At 49.2% G+C, this 18,117-nt stretch overlaps 1 protein-coding gene across 1 annotated transcript; it reads left to right on the forward strand.

The window, feature by feature from the left end:
• The first annotated feature begins 9,873 nt into the window (after positions 1 to 9,873).
• Positions 9,874 to 14,858, forward strand: LOC136499735 (U11/U12 small nuclear ribonucleoprotein 65 kDa protein-like). The gene is made up of 11 exons (XM_066495285.1): positions 9,874 to 10,234; positions 10,515 to 10,586; positions 10,741 to 10,947; positions 11,581 to 11,662; positions 11,784 to 11,966; positions 12,046 to 12,204; positions 12,293 to 12,463; positions 12,956 to 13,043; positions 13,697 to 13,755; positions 13,937 to 14,002; positions 14,527 to 14,858. The coding sequence occupies exons 1-11, from the start codon at positions 10,011 to 10,013 to the stop codon at positions 14,608 to 14,610; spliced, it is 1,395 nt and encodes a 464-aa protein (XP_066351382.1). The 5' UTR covers positions 9,874 to 10,010; the 3' UTR covers positions 14,611 to 14,858.
• Positions 14,859 to 18,117: the final 3,259 nt, after the last annotated feature.

Genomic DNA, 18,117 nt, shown 5'->3' on the forward strand with positions numbered 1-18,117 from the left:
CCTCTTGTAAAGCTCCTCCGTCCGTCTGTCCTCTTGTATTGTACCGGTGCCGCTTTCCACTTGTTGCTCCTTTCAACGAATCGCGCGGCAGCAGCCTCATGGATGCGATGCGATGGGTCGGGCCATGAGCGGATCATAGATCGTTCGATCCGTGGGGCCCTCGCCGCCATCGCACGCACGCGACGACGCCAGGGGTATGGGACACTCGCCCCTGTTGGGATCCAAATCCGGCCGATTATTTGGGGGAGGGCGACGTCGTCCTCATCGCGCCCAATTGGATCGGCGGCCGCCGCGGCAATGGCTAGCGCAAGGTGGCCTACCGCCGGCTCCAGCCTTATCCACCTCAGCGGCGCGCCCCTTACCGATGTCTCTCCACGCGCGCCGGAACAGATAGAATACACGGGAAACAGAAACCGACCGTGCATAAGAGCAAGGCTAATGGATACGCCCGCTCGCCGGCTGCAAGAAGCTCCAGGTCACCCGAGCTGCCGAGCAGTGGTGGCAGACCCCACCGATCTTTAATGCTTCGCTGCGACGTGGAAGAACTGGAGTGGGGGAGTGGCAACCACAGTGCATTTCACCCGCTTTTTGCCGGCGTCTCGCGAGTCGCCTGCTTTCTTCTCTCTCCTTCTTTCTCTCTCTCCCACGTCGGATTTCGCCAGCTCTTCGCCGCTTATAATACTTGCTCTAACCATCCTATCCAACCCAACCCGACTACTAGCCGTCTAGCCCGCCCCCACGGCCCGCGGGGGAAAGGAAAAACTTGCCATCATTGCACCGCCGCCGACGGGGACGGGTGAAGTGAAATTACCGCGTAGGCGGGGCGGGCCACGGAACGGCGTCGCCGTGGCTGTTCTGCGCGTTTCGTCTGGTTTCGCTTGTGCGCGCAGCACACGATGGCTGGCTTTTTTTTAGATCGTGACTTAGGCACGTTTTTCGTTAAGCAGGAGTCGAAAGTTTTGTTACAAAACTGTCAAGTTACAATAATCCAAAGATAACCGAAACCCACAGCCAACACCTCTCACGCTATTGGACGTGGTTGTGATTACACAAGAAACAATTTTACGGCTAAGAGAAGGAGACACCTCAAACCTCGTCCATCCCGACCATATCCAAGTTCATGGGCAACGGGTCAAATTTCCCACCGAAAAGAGCTACAGCGCATCCTGCTTGGAGGCCGACTACGGTTCCCGGAAGGTAGATTTGTACTTGCGCACCGTCTCAAAGTCGACGGTGGGCGAGCTAGCTACGACTCCCAGCTTCTGCATGAGCACGGATTGAGCCTGCTTGGTGGAGTCCGCCTCGCGTGGCTTCGCCGCAAGGCGTTCACTGCGTCGCAGCAACTGAACGGAGACCGGCGTCCTAGGCCTACGCAGCCTAAAGCAACTCAATTTCGAGTCTGTCTCGGCCTCCAGGACCAGTCTGCATTAAACTGGTCACCCAGGACACATCCAGACTCCGTTTTCGACGATCCACATATGGTTCGAAAGCTAATTTGATAAGGAAGCCAATCCAAGTGGTCTCACGTCAAAAGGCCTTCAGAATCAACGGGAATCGTCGAAACAAGTCAGCGTCCAGAATCTGCCAGGGTGCTGCGACACCGTCTTTTGGTCCGTTGGACCGTGTATCGTGTTTGGGCCCATTAGGGGGCGTGTCCAGGGTAGGCGACGACCCTAAGACCTTTATAATCATACGCCGCCGCCGTCATTAGGTTTTGGGTTTTGCTTAGATTAATCTGTCAAGAACAGTTTCGCCTTTCATCGGTTTGTGAAACACCAACTTCGTGAGATTAATCAATCATCTGCAATTTGGTTGCTTTCTTTCTTGTTCTTGCTTGTGTTCTTCATTGCGCGGACAGGGATTAGCCTTCTTGGCGAGGTCAACCGGATCCGTGTCTCGGTTGATAACCAGAGGAGTTGTGGTACTAAGATTGCAGGGTTCGATCTTTCGATCTTAAGCCGGATCGGTGTGTCATTCTCCGCCACAACGATAGTTATCACTACCTAACAGAAGGTCGGGATCCCCGTCTCCATTACATAGGATCCTTCGAAGATGGGCAGGGGAAGGGGAGGGGGAGGGGGAGATGGGGGGGGGGGGGGGGGGGGGGGGGGGGGGGGGGGGGGGGGGGGGGGGGGGGGGGGGTGGTGCGCCGCCCGGCAGCGGGGATGCCGTCAGGGGCGCTAGGTTGGAGCCGGCCTCAACTCTTTGAACCTGCTTCAGGGCAAGTTTTGTTACCGGAAATGGCAAGGCCCACCTTAATTCTTCTCTTCTCCACCGCACGATGGCTGGCTTGCTTTCCGTTGGAAGCAAGAGCGCTTGGCGCGGCGCGGTGGCCGGAGGAGGCAGCGGACGCCGGGTTTCCGGGCGGTGGATGGCTGGCCGTGGCCGGCCTGCCCGTTTCCACGCGCTGGCTTTGGCTTGGTTGGTGCATCAAAACCCGGTGAAGGCAAAGAGGGATGGAATGGAAGGATCAGTGAGATTCGCTCTGACAAACCAGGAGCTAGTCAGCTAGATAATAATTGTCGCATGGCGAGTTGGCGCGAATATTCTCTTCTCTATTCCTCTCACCTCAACCTCGCCGGCCCCAAGGCTACACGAGGGCGCCGGGACCGGTGATGAGTGACGCAAAAACAACTCCGGCAGGAGCTGGTCACCTCACCTCCTCCGTGGCTCCACGGCTCTGCCGTTGGGTGGGTGGTTTCGATTGGGTTGGATCGGATTGAACTGTCCAAGTCGTTGCACCGTGTGACGTCACAACTTTAGGCTCCCGTTCATTGGCGCTCACCTAATTATACTAGTACAGTAGTCCTACTAGTGCTCGTCGTCCTTTCTCGTTCAATAAAGAACGCCATCTTGGAAGCTGGCTCTAGCCTCTAGCTCTAAAAAACTCAATATTTCTTAAAAAGGAACTCTAAAAAATCAATCGGCATGGCTCTCTTTCTCTCTCTGCTCGATCAGCGGCAGGCCCGGGATCAGAAAGATTCAGGAGCGCATGTTGCCAAGCTAGCGCGCCCTGTGTTTGTGCCCACGCTAATCAATTCTCCCAGATCGGACACGGGAGATTTAGGTTAATTAATTTGGACGTTGGTGTACTACTTTTCAGCCAACGAACAGTATTTTCCTTTTACAACAAATCAACATAAGCGTTGGTATAAGCCGAATTTCAGCATAAGCCAACGAACAGTATTTTCCTTTTACAACAAATCAACATAAGCGTTGGTATAAGCCGAATTTCAGCATAAGCCAACGGTGTGGTTGTTCAGATGCAGGTTGCTTTCAGTCTGGTGACTAGGGCGCGGATTTTGTAGTGGCTTATCCGGCGATTGACGTCGTCTACGGCCCACCAGCACAAATTAGATAATCTTCTTTAAACACTTCCTTCCTCCCGGCTTTCTTTAATTTTCTGCACTGCATCACCGGAATAGATGATGCCAGGCCCCTGTTCGGCGGACCGGACGTGACGACTAACTACCCGGCATAGGCCGCACCGCAGGAGTCTCCAGATCACAACGGAATTTTCCATGCTCTGCTCACCGGGTTCTGGACATGGATTATACTAGCTCGGAAAAGGCAGGCTAATTGGCCCTGGCCAGTGACTGATGGTACCTTCTTAAGGTATCAGGACATATTCGTGATATATATATTAGGTCATGAATCGCAGTCTTGTGCCGAGGTCCACCTGGTGAGTGGCGACCGGTCACCAACTGCCGGCGAAGAGGAGCTAGCTCGGATAGTCGGATCCACAGATTCGACCGCAGCCTACCGTGGTGTGGCTCATGGAACAGCATAGCATAGGTGCGCAGCTCATGTGCGTCACAATTCGCCGGGCGGAGGTGTGTGCTCCGTCTCTCCGTCTAGCTGTCGGCCCCACTGCCGTCTCTCCGTCGGTTGTGGCCGTTTCTCAGTTTCTTCTTCCGCGCCAGAGGGCGACACGCGTGCTCTTCCAGAAGACAGAGCCCAACAAGTGTCCGTTACATTACATACGCTACTGCATTTTCGACAGCTGCGTGCAACCTTTTTTTTTTTTGCTCCTTGAGCAAGAAAGAAAATGAACTAAATGGATATATTGGCCGGTGGTGATCCCCAGATACCTTTTTTGGAAAGGGATCCGACGAAGACCCTTTTTCATAAAGCTTGAAATCCTCGCTGACAACTGTGTTTGCGCACACGTTCTATCGTTGCCCACTTGATTTGGGCTCTCGTAGAGCTCTTGTACCATGCTCGGAAAAGTACCATGGTACCTCTTGGTACTTTGATTTTTTTTCTATTTTCTAACTAATTAATTAAGGATGGTTATTTATAGGGTATATTGGTAATTGAGCTCACGTCTCCTGCTCCCGCTATTGAACGCTACTGCCCCGAACTCTCCCACAAGACAACTACGGACGGAGGGACGGGGTAAGAGGCGGTGCTGGCTGCTCTGTGCTTGTATGTGTAGGGACAGATGCCGGTGGTGGTGGCGGCGCAACCGGCGGCCGGCGGAGCGGTGGCCGCGCCGGTCCAGGTGCTCCAGCCTCCAAGCCATGGGGAGACGAAAGGAGAGTGAGTACGGGTTCAGATAGAGTGAGGACGGGTTCCGAGATTGAGACCGAGTGGGATGAAAAATCTTAGTTTTGCCCTTCAGTCAAGAAACTAAAATTATCGATTTAACCTTAGCCAAAAAATAAATATAGAAAAAAAATCCAACAATGGTCCACCTATTTTGGTACTGTCCCCGCTAATTTGATATAAATACCTCCTATTTTTACACCGTCTGATCTCACCCAATGGATGATTCATATTTTTTCTAACCATTATAAAATTTCTCTAAATATCAATATGGTATTAATCGATGCTACAGACTTAACCTTTACTAAAGGCCCACTAGAGAATATATGTTTACGGGCTTTTAGTAAGATTTATTAGAATATCTAAATGTTAAACGGACTTGGAGGTCAAGTCCATATAAATTCGAACGTTATATTTTTTTTATTAGTTCATTGTTTTTTATGAAATCGAACGGTTTCATGTTAAAATATGTACGTAGGCCTCTACAAGTGTTTTGGCATCGTCGAGCAGAGTATAGTATGAATTTTCGCATAAAAACCGCTGCAAATTCTTTGCTCAGCGTTCTGGATTGCCCAAGAAAAAAAAAAAGGCCAAAGCCAAACGGCCATGGACCCCACCACACTCGTCCATCTCATGTTCTAGATGAAAACCTCGTGCACTCACGATCTGATCATGGATTTATCGCACCGTCCCCGCTACTACTCGTACTGCATGGCCGCCCACAGCAATCGCATCCGTTCGGTTGATGAAAAGGCACCGTGTAGTACTATTCTCTTGGGGTCCTAAAGACCAGCAGAGATACCTGCCATCGCGTACTTACTGAATCCAGCTAGCTACTCCCTGACTTAGAATCACCGCCAAACAGTCCGAACTATTGCCGCAACTAGCTCTACAATCTTCGCCGTCGTGGCACGCATCTTCGTCACGACTCACGCCACATTGTTCACATGGCGTATTGCCGCATTTTGCTCCGCTTCTATCGACGCACCCTTTTCTGACCTGACCTTTACGAGGCACCGCTTCATTGGCCAGCCGTAGCGTTTGAAGCACTAGTACGTACGTGCGACAGAAAAGAGTGGACAAAATGAACCAAATGACCATGTGCTCCAAGGCCGTACCACCGCAGCCCAAGCGTGCAAGCAGTTGCCCTCCGGCGTGGTACGCCGCGCGCCATATACCTTTGGTACGGCGTCCACGGTCCACGATGAGCGCCGGCCTTTTACTGTAGCGTGATGCGCCCGCCGACGGGGGGCTGGGCCGGATCGGAGCCTCGGAGGCCGGAGCAGGTTTGGTGGCCAGAGGCTTCCAAACCTACCCGCGCTCTAGTAGCTCTTCCCTATTTCTTCCGCATTTTTCCCGTGGTTGGTGCGCCCTCGTCCCTGTCGCTCACTCAAGTGACCGAATCCTCGGTCAAGTGGTGCGTTTACTCGTGCTACACCGGGAACAAACAGGCGGCACACACCCGTTTAGTCGTGGTAGCCTTCTAGGTTCTCGTGACCGTGACATGTCCATCACCACGAAAAAATGAGACGTCAGACTGCAATTGATCGACGTGCGTGTCCACCAGTACGTACGTGTGAGAGCTAGCTGTACCAGACGCATCGTCTCGTGTACCTGCATCTCAACTGCACTCTTGGAAGAAAGTAGCTAGCAGTACCAGCAATCCAGTCGACTGATTCACGTATACGCACACGGTTCGCACTTTTCAGGGCTCGTATATATTCGTTGTGCGCTTTGAGTGTCCTTTGCAGTATGCGCGAGAGAGTTTTGGAGGCTTGAAGCGCCCATAAATGTGCCGCGAATTTCGCAATACTACGCTACATGTTTGCCGTTTGGCCACTGCCACTCCAACCGTATACCATCTCGGTCGGTAACAACTGTTGTATGCCAACTGCCATGTCAACGGCTACAATTAATGCATGGGATGCCTAGTACTCCCTCTGACTAGAAAAGAATGTAACTATATGATTCGTGTTACTCAAACTTAAAGTTTAAGTTTGATCAAGTTTACAGTAAATAGTATTGATGTTTATGTCTCCAAATAAATTTATTAAGAAAATATATTCTATAACGAATTCAATGATACTTATTTTGTATCATGAATGTTAGCACTTTTTTATATAAATTTAGTCAAAGTTAAAACTATTTGATTTCTCAAAAAACAAGAATTGCATTTTTTTTTTGGGACGGAGGGAGGAGCAGTAGCACTACGTTTTGTCCTCTCCAAAGTTCAACCAGTCGCCCGAGCTATGAGTCACGACTCACGACGAAACCGGATCCGCGATTTCTCTTCTGTACTCTACCATGTTTGGTTTGATTATGTCTGCCCTTTTTCTTCGTCTCGTCTCGTCCAAGAAGCTTGGGCTCCGGCCTCTCCGGCGTGTGGTTGCGTACTTGCGTCGCGTCGCAGAGAGAGCGGAGCTGCCAGGTGTGCCCCGGGCCGTTGAGTATGCCGTGACACTTGGGAACTCCGACGGCGACGTCGTCCGCCCGGTCGTCGTCGCTGTCGTCGTGGCCAACGTACAGTTGCGACGCCCAGCAGGATGGCGGCTATTACGACACGTTTTGTAATTGCGCGTTGCCGCGGTTCTGAGAGTTTTAGAAGCAAGGGCTAGCTAGCTAGATGTTTTTTAGACAGCGTGTGGGTTTAGGCCCAATAAGCTGCTGTTTACATACAATATATATCTGGTATGACATGTTTCTCCTCCAGAAAGTTCGTTAGTAGTATGTTATATACTTATTTATTCCTAGAGAGTGGAAGAGTGTCAGATTAACGTTCGATTAAGCACGGCTGCGGATGGACAAAGCTTAGAAGGTGTTTAGATGAGTCACTCAAAGAGTTGCCCATTTGCTGCATGCGCCGTTAGCGAATAGCGACTTCTCTTCTGTGCAGTGACTTCCCCGAAATGGGCCGGGAGCCCGCACTAGTTTATCATCGCAACCAGCAGCTCCCGTTCGTGGAGCGAAGGCAATTCTCAAATGAGCTCCTTCCCGCAGTTATGAACCGAATAAACTAAAGCAGGCCACGTACTCTTGAGTTTTGACACGGTTCAACGTCCAAATATAGAGGCAGCGCCGGGTCTAATCCGAGCTTTAATTTTACCCAAGGACTAGTCGACGACGGCTCAGGCTGGAAAAATTTGCAAACGAAGGCCCGGCCCGGTTGCCTGTACAGATACAGGTACGAGAGGGCCCCGCCGGCGGTGCGATCTCAATCCAACCGGAACCAGCGCAGCCCCCACGTCCTGGGCGGCAGCCCCTGCGGTTCGCAGCTTGCGTTGTACTCGATCGGTGCGCGCCACCTGACGCGATGACCCTCGCGTCCGCCGTCCGCGTTTGCGCGTCCCGGCGGCCGGTCGCTGACTCGCTGTTCCATCCAAGGTATAGTGGGCTAATGGCCACAGCGCGGAGGGCATGAGTTGCCTTGCCTGCCGTCCGGCCATGGTGGCCACTGGCCAGCTTGACAAACGCATGCAACAAGCTGAAACCACGGTGCCGGGTCGTCGGAGCCGCGGAGCGAAACCGTTGACCTCCGATACGCGCGCTGGAATGGGTGCTCGTTCGTTCTGGAGCGGAGACGGCGACACGAGCCGGGAGCCGGGAGAAGACGATAGAGAGACGGGCATCGGTTCCTCTGTACTCGATCTAGCTGAACCCCCGGGCCCGGGCTCCATGCTCTTTGTCAAATTGGCGGCACAGACGCGCTGCTACCCATTCAATTCGCCCCGATCGTGTACTCCACACCACACGTCCATTTATTATCAGGGAGCGCGCTTTCAGGGCAGTTCCAATGATGATTGATGATGGTTTCTATCCTCGTTAAATGACTTACCACGTAGGCAAAACGCTGACATGGCAACGTAATTAATGAAGAAAGAGAGCAAAAATCATAGAAATTGTTTCTTCATGAAGAAACCAGGTCTACTCTTACCCAATGCACCAAGAAACCATGAAATCGCCATTGGGGAGAAACCACCAATTTCTAGGGAGCTCGTGTCGCACTCCCATTAGAAAAAAAAGATAGAGTTGGGAGAGAGAAAGAGAAAATAGTTATTACTCATAGAAACCATGGGTTGGAAAGCAGTACTTTTTTTGGTGCGGTATCCTATGTTATAGAAACTACTAGTTTCTTTCATTGGGACTGCCCTCAGTAGGCGTTTTCCTTTTCACTCATTTATAATCGAAGGACCTGTTCCACTGGCTTAAAAATAACTGATGCTGATTTGTTGTAAGAAAAAAACACTATTATTTCATTGAAACGGTACCACAGATAAGTTCGAGCGAACGGGGGCCGAAATCGTTCAGACGTCCAGGAGGACCGGCCGGGGACGTGCACACGGTTTACTGTACGGTGGGGCTGACGATCGCTACGCTACCCTACGCGTTGTGGTCGCGTCATTTCACATGTGACAGATGTACAAGTGCTACCAGTGCGACCAGATGTTGACAATGACGGATTTTTTAACTAGGGTTCCATCTTTCGTCCAACTGTATCGACGATCGGCTCGATCGTCGCCCGGCTGTGGCCTCGGTCGCCCATTTCCCGTTGTCATGCATTCCGTAAAAGAGACGCTGTGTCCCAAAGCCATGCGTCAACGTACAGTTCCAACCATGATGGGGGAGGGAAGGAAAAATACAACGACTCTTCCAAATGTTGCAGTAACTTGAATGCAGATCGCTCAGCATCCTCTTGTCGGCGAAAAATTAAGCGCATACTAGCTCAATCGGACAATAAACCTGGCCGACGGATCGAGGCATCGAGCCCCGAAGTCCACCACGGCCTCTCCGCATCCTAGACCACCTGAGCCCAGCTTCCAGCCTATGAATAGACCCGTTTTGCACCTCGCCGCCAGAGCCCAGAGGGCTTTCCCGCCGAATTGAAGGCCGAATTGGGTGGTTAGAAGACTCGATCCAACCCGGCCTGCAGATCACAATGCCCACGTGATAGGCGGGCCACCAACAAGCGCATCATTTCCTCACATCGACACCGGCCCGTAGCCCCATATACACTAGTTGTCTGGAGGCTCCCCCCTTCCGCCTCCGGCCGGGCCAGAACACGCCTGCCTGCCGTCGAGCCACAGCCAGTGGCGGGCCCAGCGGATAGTCCAGATAGACGCAAGGACTCTGAAATCCGGCCCAAACAAAAGTTTACTACTTCGTAGCCCACAATAAATTTGGCCCAAACGGCACCATTCACTCGTCCGAAGCAACCGAGCCACCGCACCCGGCACCCCCCCGACCGGGGAACCTACTCCGGACCGGCGACAGCCGCCCCCGGCCGCCGCCCGAGCACCGAGGTGGCCCTCTGGCCAAGGAGCTGGCCGCCATCCACGAACACCACCTACAAGGAGCGCCCGAATTCCTTACGCCAGAACCGGCGCTTGAGCCCCCGACCGGAGTGCCCCGCCCTGGCAACAACCCCACTCCAATACAGCGTCGTGAAGTCACCGACGTCAACTCCGATGGCGTCCTTCCCGCCGCCACCGCACACGCTACCTCCTCCCCCGACAACACCCTACCCGGCAACTCCTCCGCCTCTGCACCAGCAGCAGCAGCAGGGGCCCGCTCCAGCGGGGGCGGCGACGCTGCTGGTGCGGCACCTCCCAGAGGCTATCACGCAGGAGATGCTATCCCGCCTCTTCTCCCACTACGGCGCCACATCCGTCCGCCCCTGTTCCGGTGGAAAGTACTTCTCTCATCTTGTCGCTTGCTTAAATACCCTTCGATTGGTGCTTCACATGTTGAATTAGTTACAGTAGTGCGTGGTTGTATCTAATATAACTGCTTAGGTGATTGCTGGAATGGCCTAGTGTGTCATAGATATGTCTCATTTATATTTGGTCAAGTATGTATACCGAGCTGTCTCCTATGTTATTTGGTTGCTAAAACCATTTTGTTGGTCTGTTGCTGGCTGAGGAATATTATGTTTGTTTAGTTTCTAAAACCATTTTGTTGGTCTATTGCAGGTTGAGGAATTGTGCATTCGTAGATTTTAGGGATGAGGCGGCAGCCAGTCACGCACATTCGCTCTTGAACAGGTTTGCTTCGTCAATCACGCGATCTGTTAGGTTACTTAGACTCCCTTTCTTAGCTGCATGAACTAACCACGTCTTCTCATTTCAAATGCCCCATTGTGCTCATCTCAACTCATATGTCAAGCATTGCCTTGTTCGCTAAGGGTTGGCTTTGCAGGTTGAGGTTTCTGGGGAAAGTGTTGACTGTCGAGCGAGCTAACCGTCCAAATGCAAATGATTCTCACCTGAAGCATCAGGACCAATTAGTGCATGGGGCGTCCCAGGTACCAAGTATTAGTTCCCAAAACCAGAAGGATCACACATCGACTGCTGAACCAATTGCCTCCAAGCTTGGTGTGGACTATCCATTCCCTCCGCACCTTGAGTATGTTATTAGTTCACTGCATAATTATTTCACTTCATTATCTTTTGATACTCGCTTCAAGATACTTAGCTGTTTCTTAGCTCTTGTGATTACTTGTCCTGCAATGATATATTATTGTTCTCAACAGACATTCATTTAGTAGTTAAGAGATTGACTTGCTGTCTGCTACTGAGAATTTAGATTCCTAAAAAATTTAAGACAAAGCTTACCCGCATATTCCTACACATAATTCTTTTTGCTAATCATGAATCTTTCTCTCTCTCTCTCTCTCTCTCTCTCTCAACAGAATTCTTGGGTTGTTGAGATTTATGGGTTGAGTTATCTATGTCAGATTGTGAACTAGTTGAATTTATTTGAAACAATATTCCTCAGTCTAAGGCCTATGTGCTATCATGCAAAGTCTATATGGTCCATTCGCATTTACGATTTTTCTGGAAAGTAACCAAAATCAAACTAGCATAAATTCTATGCTACTGTATGCTGACTTAGTTGATTCACTTCTATTACTATGTTGCAAAGTTTTGCAATCAGGCACCTGTTGACTGCCATTCTATGCTGAAGCCTTTTCTACTGTTGGCAATCCTAATACACGTCACTTTCTTGAGCTTGATTTGAGTGCCCTACAATTTTTAGGTATGCATATCCACCACCAGATGGAAACATATTGACAAATATTGTCAATGCCCTGATTGCCGTCCCTCGATTCTATAACCAGGTTTATTAGGATTTCCACCCTATGCATCCATTGTTACAACTTGCAAGGCATGCCTCTGCCTATTTTTTTCGTATTCTGCGTGTATAGATGCATTTTGATCAAATCATTTTTCTTCAAACAGGTCCTGCATTTAATGAACAAGATGAACCTTCCTGCTCCATTTCGGATGGCATTGCCTACTCCACCGCTACCATCGCAAGTGCCTGTTACCCCTCATCCTCAGCCACTACTGCAATCTACTACCACCGGGGAGCTTCATACGGCTGATTTGTCTAGTGATGAGTCTGAGTTAGAATCATCTGATGTACTTGCTACTTCTGTGTTTCCAGTTTAACCTTGTAGTGTCTTTATTAAATCATTCATGCATGTTTTATCCATCGCAGGAAGATATTGATAAACGGAAAAGCAAACGTGCAAAGAATGAAGCAATTGTTGGTCCTGCCGTTGATAAAAGTGTTGCTCATGAAGCAGTGGGAGTGAAACCTGTTGCATTGGTTTCTAATGAGCTTCAAGTGATCAAAAAGAAAAACCCAGTACTTCAGGTTAACTACTCTTTGTTTATTGATTATTACTCATTGGCTGAAAAGTCAAGTGTCTTATCTTTTTTGCTGATGCAATGGTTCTCTTCAGATAAAAATTGCCGCTAAGCCTATACAGAAGGAACCACCTGTCCAAAGTATGACTGAAAATGAACCTGATTCAACTCATGAACAACTTCAAGAGAAACATTTTGTCACACCTCAGGAAATGTCGAGAGAGAAATTACCACCAGAGGAGATTTTATCCCTTCCTATGTTCAAGGTACACATTGCTTATGTAGTACTACCATGTCATTTGCACAGATATTTATAGGGTGTTTGGTTTGACGAATGATTTAGTCCGTCATCTTTCCATTCCTCACTTTTTTGTTTGGTTTGTGGAATGGATTGATTGATCCATCATCATCTCATTCCTCACAAGCTAACAATTAGTACTAGTATGAGGAATGGAGTCATTCCACCAAATTTGAGGAATGGACTCATGATGCACCACCTCTTCTAGAATGGAGTGATTACTCAAACCAAGCATCCTATTAATGGACAATCCTGGCAACATATATATTTGTGAATTAAGTGATTATTATGAATGTATCATCAGTTGGTGAGTTGTTTCCTTCCCCTTGATCTTGATGATGGTAGTCCGAAATTTCAAAGAATAAAGGATGTTGATACGTAAAGCAACATTTATATTTCCTTAGGTCATAAGTTGTTTACTGGCCGCTGAATCAACTTCAAACATTATGCTATTTTGCAGAATTACACTCCAGGAAATCCTGCCAGTGTTTTGTACATTAAGAACTTGGCAAAGGATGTCACTCATGATGACTTCTACTATGTCTTTGGTAAGGCTGTCAGAGACCGAGTCTTTTCAGGGCCTTGCTTTGTTATTTGTTCCAGATGAAAAATTTTAGGGATCTAATCGTTACCTTTAAAGGGTTTGTAAATATAATGATTAACTGATAAGGTTGAGATTTATTCCAACTTGTGCAACTCAGGCCCAGTAGGAATCCGAGCAATCTTGTCTGTTGATTGTAGGCATACCTTAAATTTAATGACTTAGTTTTATGTATTGCTGAGGGGATTAAGATGTGCTATGAGGTTGTGCAGATAGGCTAGGTCAAAGATCTGTTACCTAGGAATCAATGACCATGCTTGTGTGCTCCTTGGCTTAGTAAATGGTTCTTCATCAATTGCTGCTATGAATGAAAGAGCTGGCTGCAAGCATGCACCATCATCAGAACTATGGTTTAATTCAGTCAACATGCTTTCATGTTAACTGCATTTGTGCTTAAGATTCTAAACATCATCATGCGTAACAAAGAGCTAGACGATGCTGCATTTTTTTAACCTGTATTGTTTTGTCGCATATCCTGTATTTGCATCGTTGTTAATACTTTTTTTTCCAAACGAGGAGTATCGAAGAAAGATTTCTTCATTCACTGCAGTATTTTCTCAATTTGTCACTAAGGTATTCTTTTTTAACTTCTCTCTTCAGGCTCTGTATTTGAAAGCATGGACAGTGCAAGGTTGGGTCTAAGTATAAAATTAATGCAGGTATGTTATCGACTTAGTCCCTTAAAGTTATCCAAAAATATACTTGTTTTGACAAAAATCTACAAGCTACTTTTCATAGTGAAAATTATTTGGAAAGCTGCTGTCATTGGTTACTGTCAAGTTCTGCTTTTTGGTGCCACTGTGCTCCTCATTGTCTTTTTTTTCTTTAATCCTGTTGTAGGAAGGTCGGATGCGTGGCCAAGCCTTTGTCACATTTCCCACGGTTGAACTTGCTCAACGTGCCCTGGTTAGTGATTTTGTTATTGACATGATGTCTTGTTTGTAATGTTGCACAGTATGAGGTCATTGCTAATTTATCTAATTTTGGGACTATGGCTCTGTTTGGACGCCGCCTACGGATGCCGTGCCGAAGTCGCGGCTGCGCCAAAAGTTTGGTGATCAAATCGCTCGCCACAGTTTCGGCGAGGTTTGGCGTAAAAAATGACTTGAATAGCGTTGGCGAGTTGTGGGGGCGCCTTAATCTGGCGACAAACCAAACACTTTCAAAACTGCGGTGTCGGAGTTGTGGCAGACGGCGCGGTTTTGTAAGAAACCAAACATGTTCTACAACCTGAGCGCATTAGACAGCTAGATGTTGCAGAAAGCCAAAAAGAAAATCAAGAGATTGCATGATTTGTCTTAAGAGCACACATCATCTTCTTTTGCCACCCAAGGAGTATTCTATATAATTTTAGCTGTTTACATGACTCTTCGTTATCGATTCCATGAGAACCATAAGTGCTTAAAAATATCTCATTTATGGTTTTGCAGAATCTAGCGCATGGCTATGTGTTCAAAGGAAAACCAATGATCATACAATTTGGAAGAAATCCTGCTGCTAACAAAGCTTCCTAAGGCAGGACACATTTTTATTTCCAGATTTTGACAGATTTCAGAAGTTGGTAGGAACTGGAAAGTGACAATCAGAGGTTGAGGGTATCTGTTGACTGTTGTTAGTGCAACCTGTTTGACATTACACATTAGGCTGATTGGTTCCTCCCATGGTGTAATTTTTGTTGAAAAAGAACATTGTACATTTCAATTTGCAGATTATTGAAAAATTTACTCGGTGAAAACGGACATTGGAGGTTTTAAGCTGCAGATCGAGCTGTTACTCCGTATTTTTGTTTAAAGGCCAATGACTGCTAGCTGCCTGCCGTCACAGAGAATCAGGTCTCTGGCGTCCCTGAACTGGGAGATGTATGCATGGTGGCTGGAGGAGTCAATGACGCGGCGCCCTGTATGCAGTGACTCCATCCATCTCCAGAGTGAGTTAAGAAGGGAACGTTGTCTGGAATTCAAAATTGTTTTTAAATTCAGCGAAGTTTAGGGGATAAATGGGACTTTACATTTTAATATAGAAGAGAAGTTTTAGCTCATCTGACACGGTTAAATTAAGGGAGGCACGGTTTTAACATCTAACGTGTGGGGCTACTACGATTGCTGGTCCAAGAGTACGATTGCTAGTCCAAGAGTGTCGGTGCGAGAAGTGATCAATGAGTAAATATTTGTAATTTTGGCGTATATTGTGATCGGATGTGGCTTAGCACTCAATGACATAGAGTTTATACTGGTTCAGGCAACGTGCCCTACGTCCAATTCCAGTCGGTCGGCGACTTTATTCCTGAGCTCAGGTGCTCGAAGTTTGTTGTGGGCTACAAACGAGTGGGAAAAGAAATAGGGGTGTTAAAGGTCCGGTCGGACTCTGAACCGAAGGGCCAAGAGTGACGGGAGCTCTAACGTGCGCTAAGTATTGGAATGTACACACTACGTAGCTTTTAGAGTTCTAGAGCTGTGGAACTGTTCCATGCTCTGAACATCTAAAGCTTAGCAGAGAGAGTCGGAATGACTGTCCTCTTTTGGGAGAGAGTGCATTCCCTTTTATAGGTGAAGAGGATGGCCTTACAAGTGAGAGAGAAAAAAGAGTGTGTGTGCTATTTAGTCTTGTTGCCCACGCCGTCGGGTACAAGACAATTTGTCGACGCTCACAATACTGTTGACGCCCAGATGCATGTGGCAGGCTACATCGTGTTCTTCTGGTTTGGCAAATATCGACGCCTACCATACTATAGGACAAATGACGGTGCCCACAACAATGTTCGTGTTCTAATATGTCTGAAAGGTTGCATAACACCCTTGTGGTATGGTCTGACAGTACTGTCCTGCAGGTATGTAGGGTACGAACCTCGGTATTGAGGTTGACTTGAGCGTCTCGCCTTATCTGCTCTACTTGGGCGTCCCCGGTCGGTTGTTCCCAGTCGGCTCCGACCGCGTCGGTCGGAGAAGAGCTGTAAGCAGAGGTTTGGCGTATTCCCAATCGAAAAAGCGGATCGGAGTCGGAAGCGAGCGTTGTCCCCTCCTTGGCCAGGCCTTTCGGTCGGAGACTGGATCGCCCTTCTGGTCAGAGACCGGATCGCCCTTCTGGTCGAAGACTGGATTGCTCTTCCGGCCCGTCGTTATTTATCAGGGCTGGCCCAGGAGTCGTACGTTGTTGTAATGCCGTCTGTTGGGCCATGCTTTTGCTGGAAAGCGGGCCCATAGGGGACCTTGGGTTTATGAACCCGACAGGAGCCACCGAGCCCTTTTGGGACTTCTATGAAGTCATGAAGGGGCTGTTTATACTCATTGTACGAGAGCAACAGATGGGTGTAAGCTCATAAGTCACCGTCGGGCGCGACGGAGCGCGGACCCAGGCGTCGGGCGCGACAGAGCGTGGACCTAGGCGTCAGCCGAAGCGGAGCCAACCCTCAGGTGTCGGACGAGGCGGAGCCAACCCTAGGGGGTCGGACGAGGCGGAGCCCAACAAGGGGTGTGGCTTTGGTGGTCCTAGAAATCACCTAGGGGATTTTTTTGACTTACCAATGGGTGCGCGTGAGCACACCCGGTGGGTGTAGCCCCCGAGCGATTCGGGTAGAATCGCCTAGGGGATTTTATGACTTATCATCGGGCGCGACCGGGGGTCGGGCGCGACGGAGTGCGGACCCAAGTGTTAGGCGTGGCCGAGGGGTTGGTCTAGTTTTGTGCGTTACCCCATCCGCGGTTTCTGCAACCGGAGGGGCTAAGCTAACGTCGCTTGCCTCAACGGCTCGAGTGACGCGCTCATTGAGCTCTCTAACAGGTATGTCCGAGTGGAATCTAGGTCTGTCGTTCGTAAACAGGGTTGGCATAGCCTTTATGTGGCATTCCACTGCTCCTTAACCCGCCTGTCGGTAGATGCCTGAGCCATTCTAGAGATCGACTCAGGTGGCCCGCTGGTCTCCCCTCGATGGAGATTCTGTGGGCATGGCTCGAGGCTAGTATTGAACAAGAAGGTCGAGATGACCCTATCTGCTTCTAAGCAGATCAGGCGAGGGCCGCTGGGGCTCATATGTGTTTTCTTCCCCAACTCTGTTTGACGTGAGGCAGCCTAGAGCCCTTCGTAGGCCGGCCTTCGAACCCCGGTCAGTCATCGGTCATGTCGAATAAGACGACTACCGCTTCATGATGCAACACGAAGCGTTGTGATGCATCAATTGCATATGCAACACTTTGGATGTATGGGATGAATGAATGATTGGATGGATGAAGGGTTGTGATGCATGAATTGCATATGCAATGCTTTGGATGTATGAGATGAATGAATGATTGCATGGATGAATGTGTGAATGCGTGTATGAGAAAGGATGAATGAATGATCATGCATTTAGAAAATAAAATAAAGTAAGAAGGTTTGGTAACGATACCTTGATGACTCGAGTGGTGGGTTTGAGGAGCTCTTTATCAGATATGTTCGAATGGGATCCATATCCGTCATTCATGACAGAGTCAGCATAGCCCGCATGGGGCATCCCACTGCCCCTTACCTTTCTCTCGGCAGTCGCCTGTGCCATCCAATCGACTCAGGTAGCCCGTTGGTCTTTCCTTGATAGAGATCCTATTGATGGGCCCTTCCAAATCCTACCTGAGAAGGCGGAGGGTTGTTTGTGTGCGGTTGCACCTTGTTTTCTATGCCCGGGTTGTGGTAGTGGTGGGCCCTACCTAGGCCACGTCCTATTTTAACCGGGCGATGTTTCGTTGGGCACGGTGCATCCCATCGCATGCCCATCCGCATTAAATAGGGGGAAGGGAGAGGGTTTTTGTCCCATTACTTTGCCTTTCTCCAACTACTGCCTCACCTCCTTCCTTTTTGCCAAGCCCATTCATGCGCCGTGGTGGTTTCTAGGGGAGAGAGAGAGGGTAAAGCGAGGGTAAAGCGAGGGAGAGGGAATCTCATAGATCCGTTCATGAATATGGGGCGTGATGTCGAACTGAAGGCCATCCAACGTAGATGAGGAGGTGCTAGCCGCCTTCGTCGAGAAGGGGCTACTCTCGCCGAAGGAGGTG

This window comes from Miscanthus floridulus, chromosome 1 (genome assembly GCF_019320115.1).
Source record: "Miscanthus floridulus cultivar M001 chromosome 1, ASM1932011v1, whole genome shotgun sequence".
Lineage (NCBI taxonomy): Eukaryota > Viridiplantae > Streptophyta > Magnoliopsida > Poales > Poaceae > Miscanthus > Miscanthus floridulus.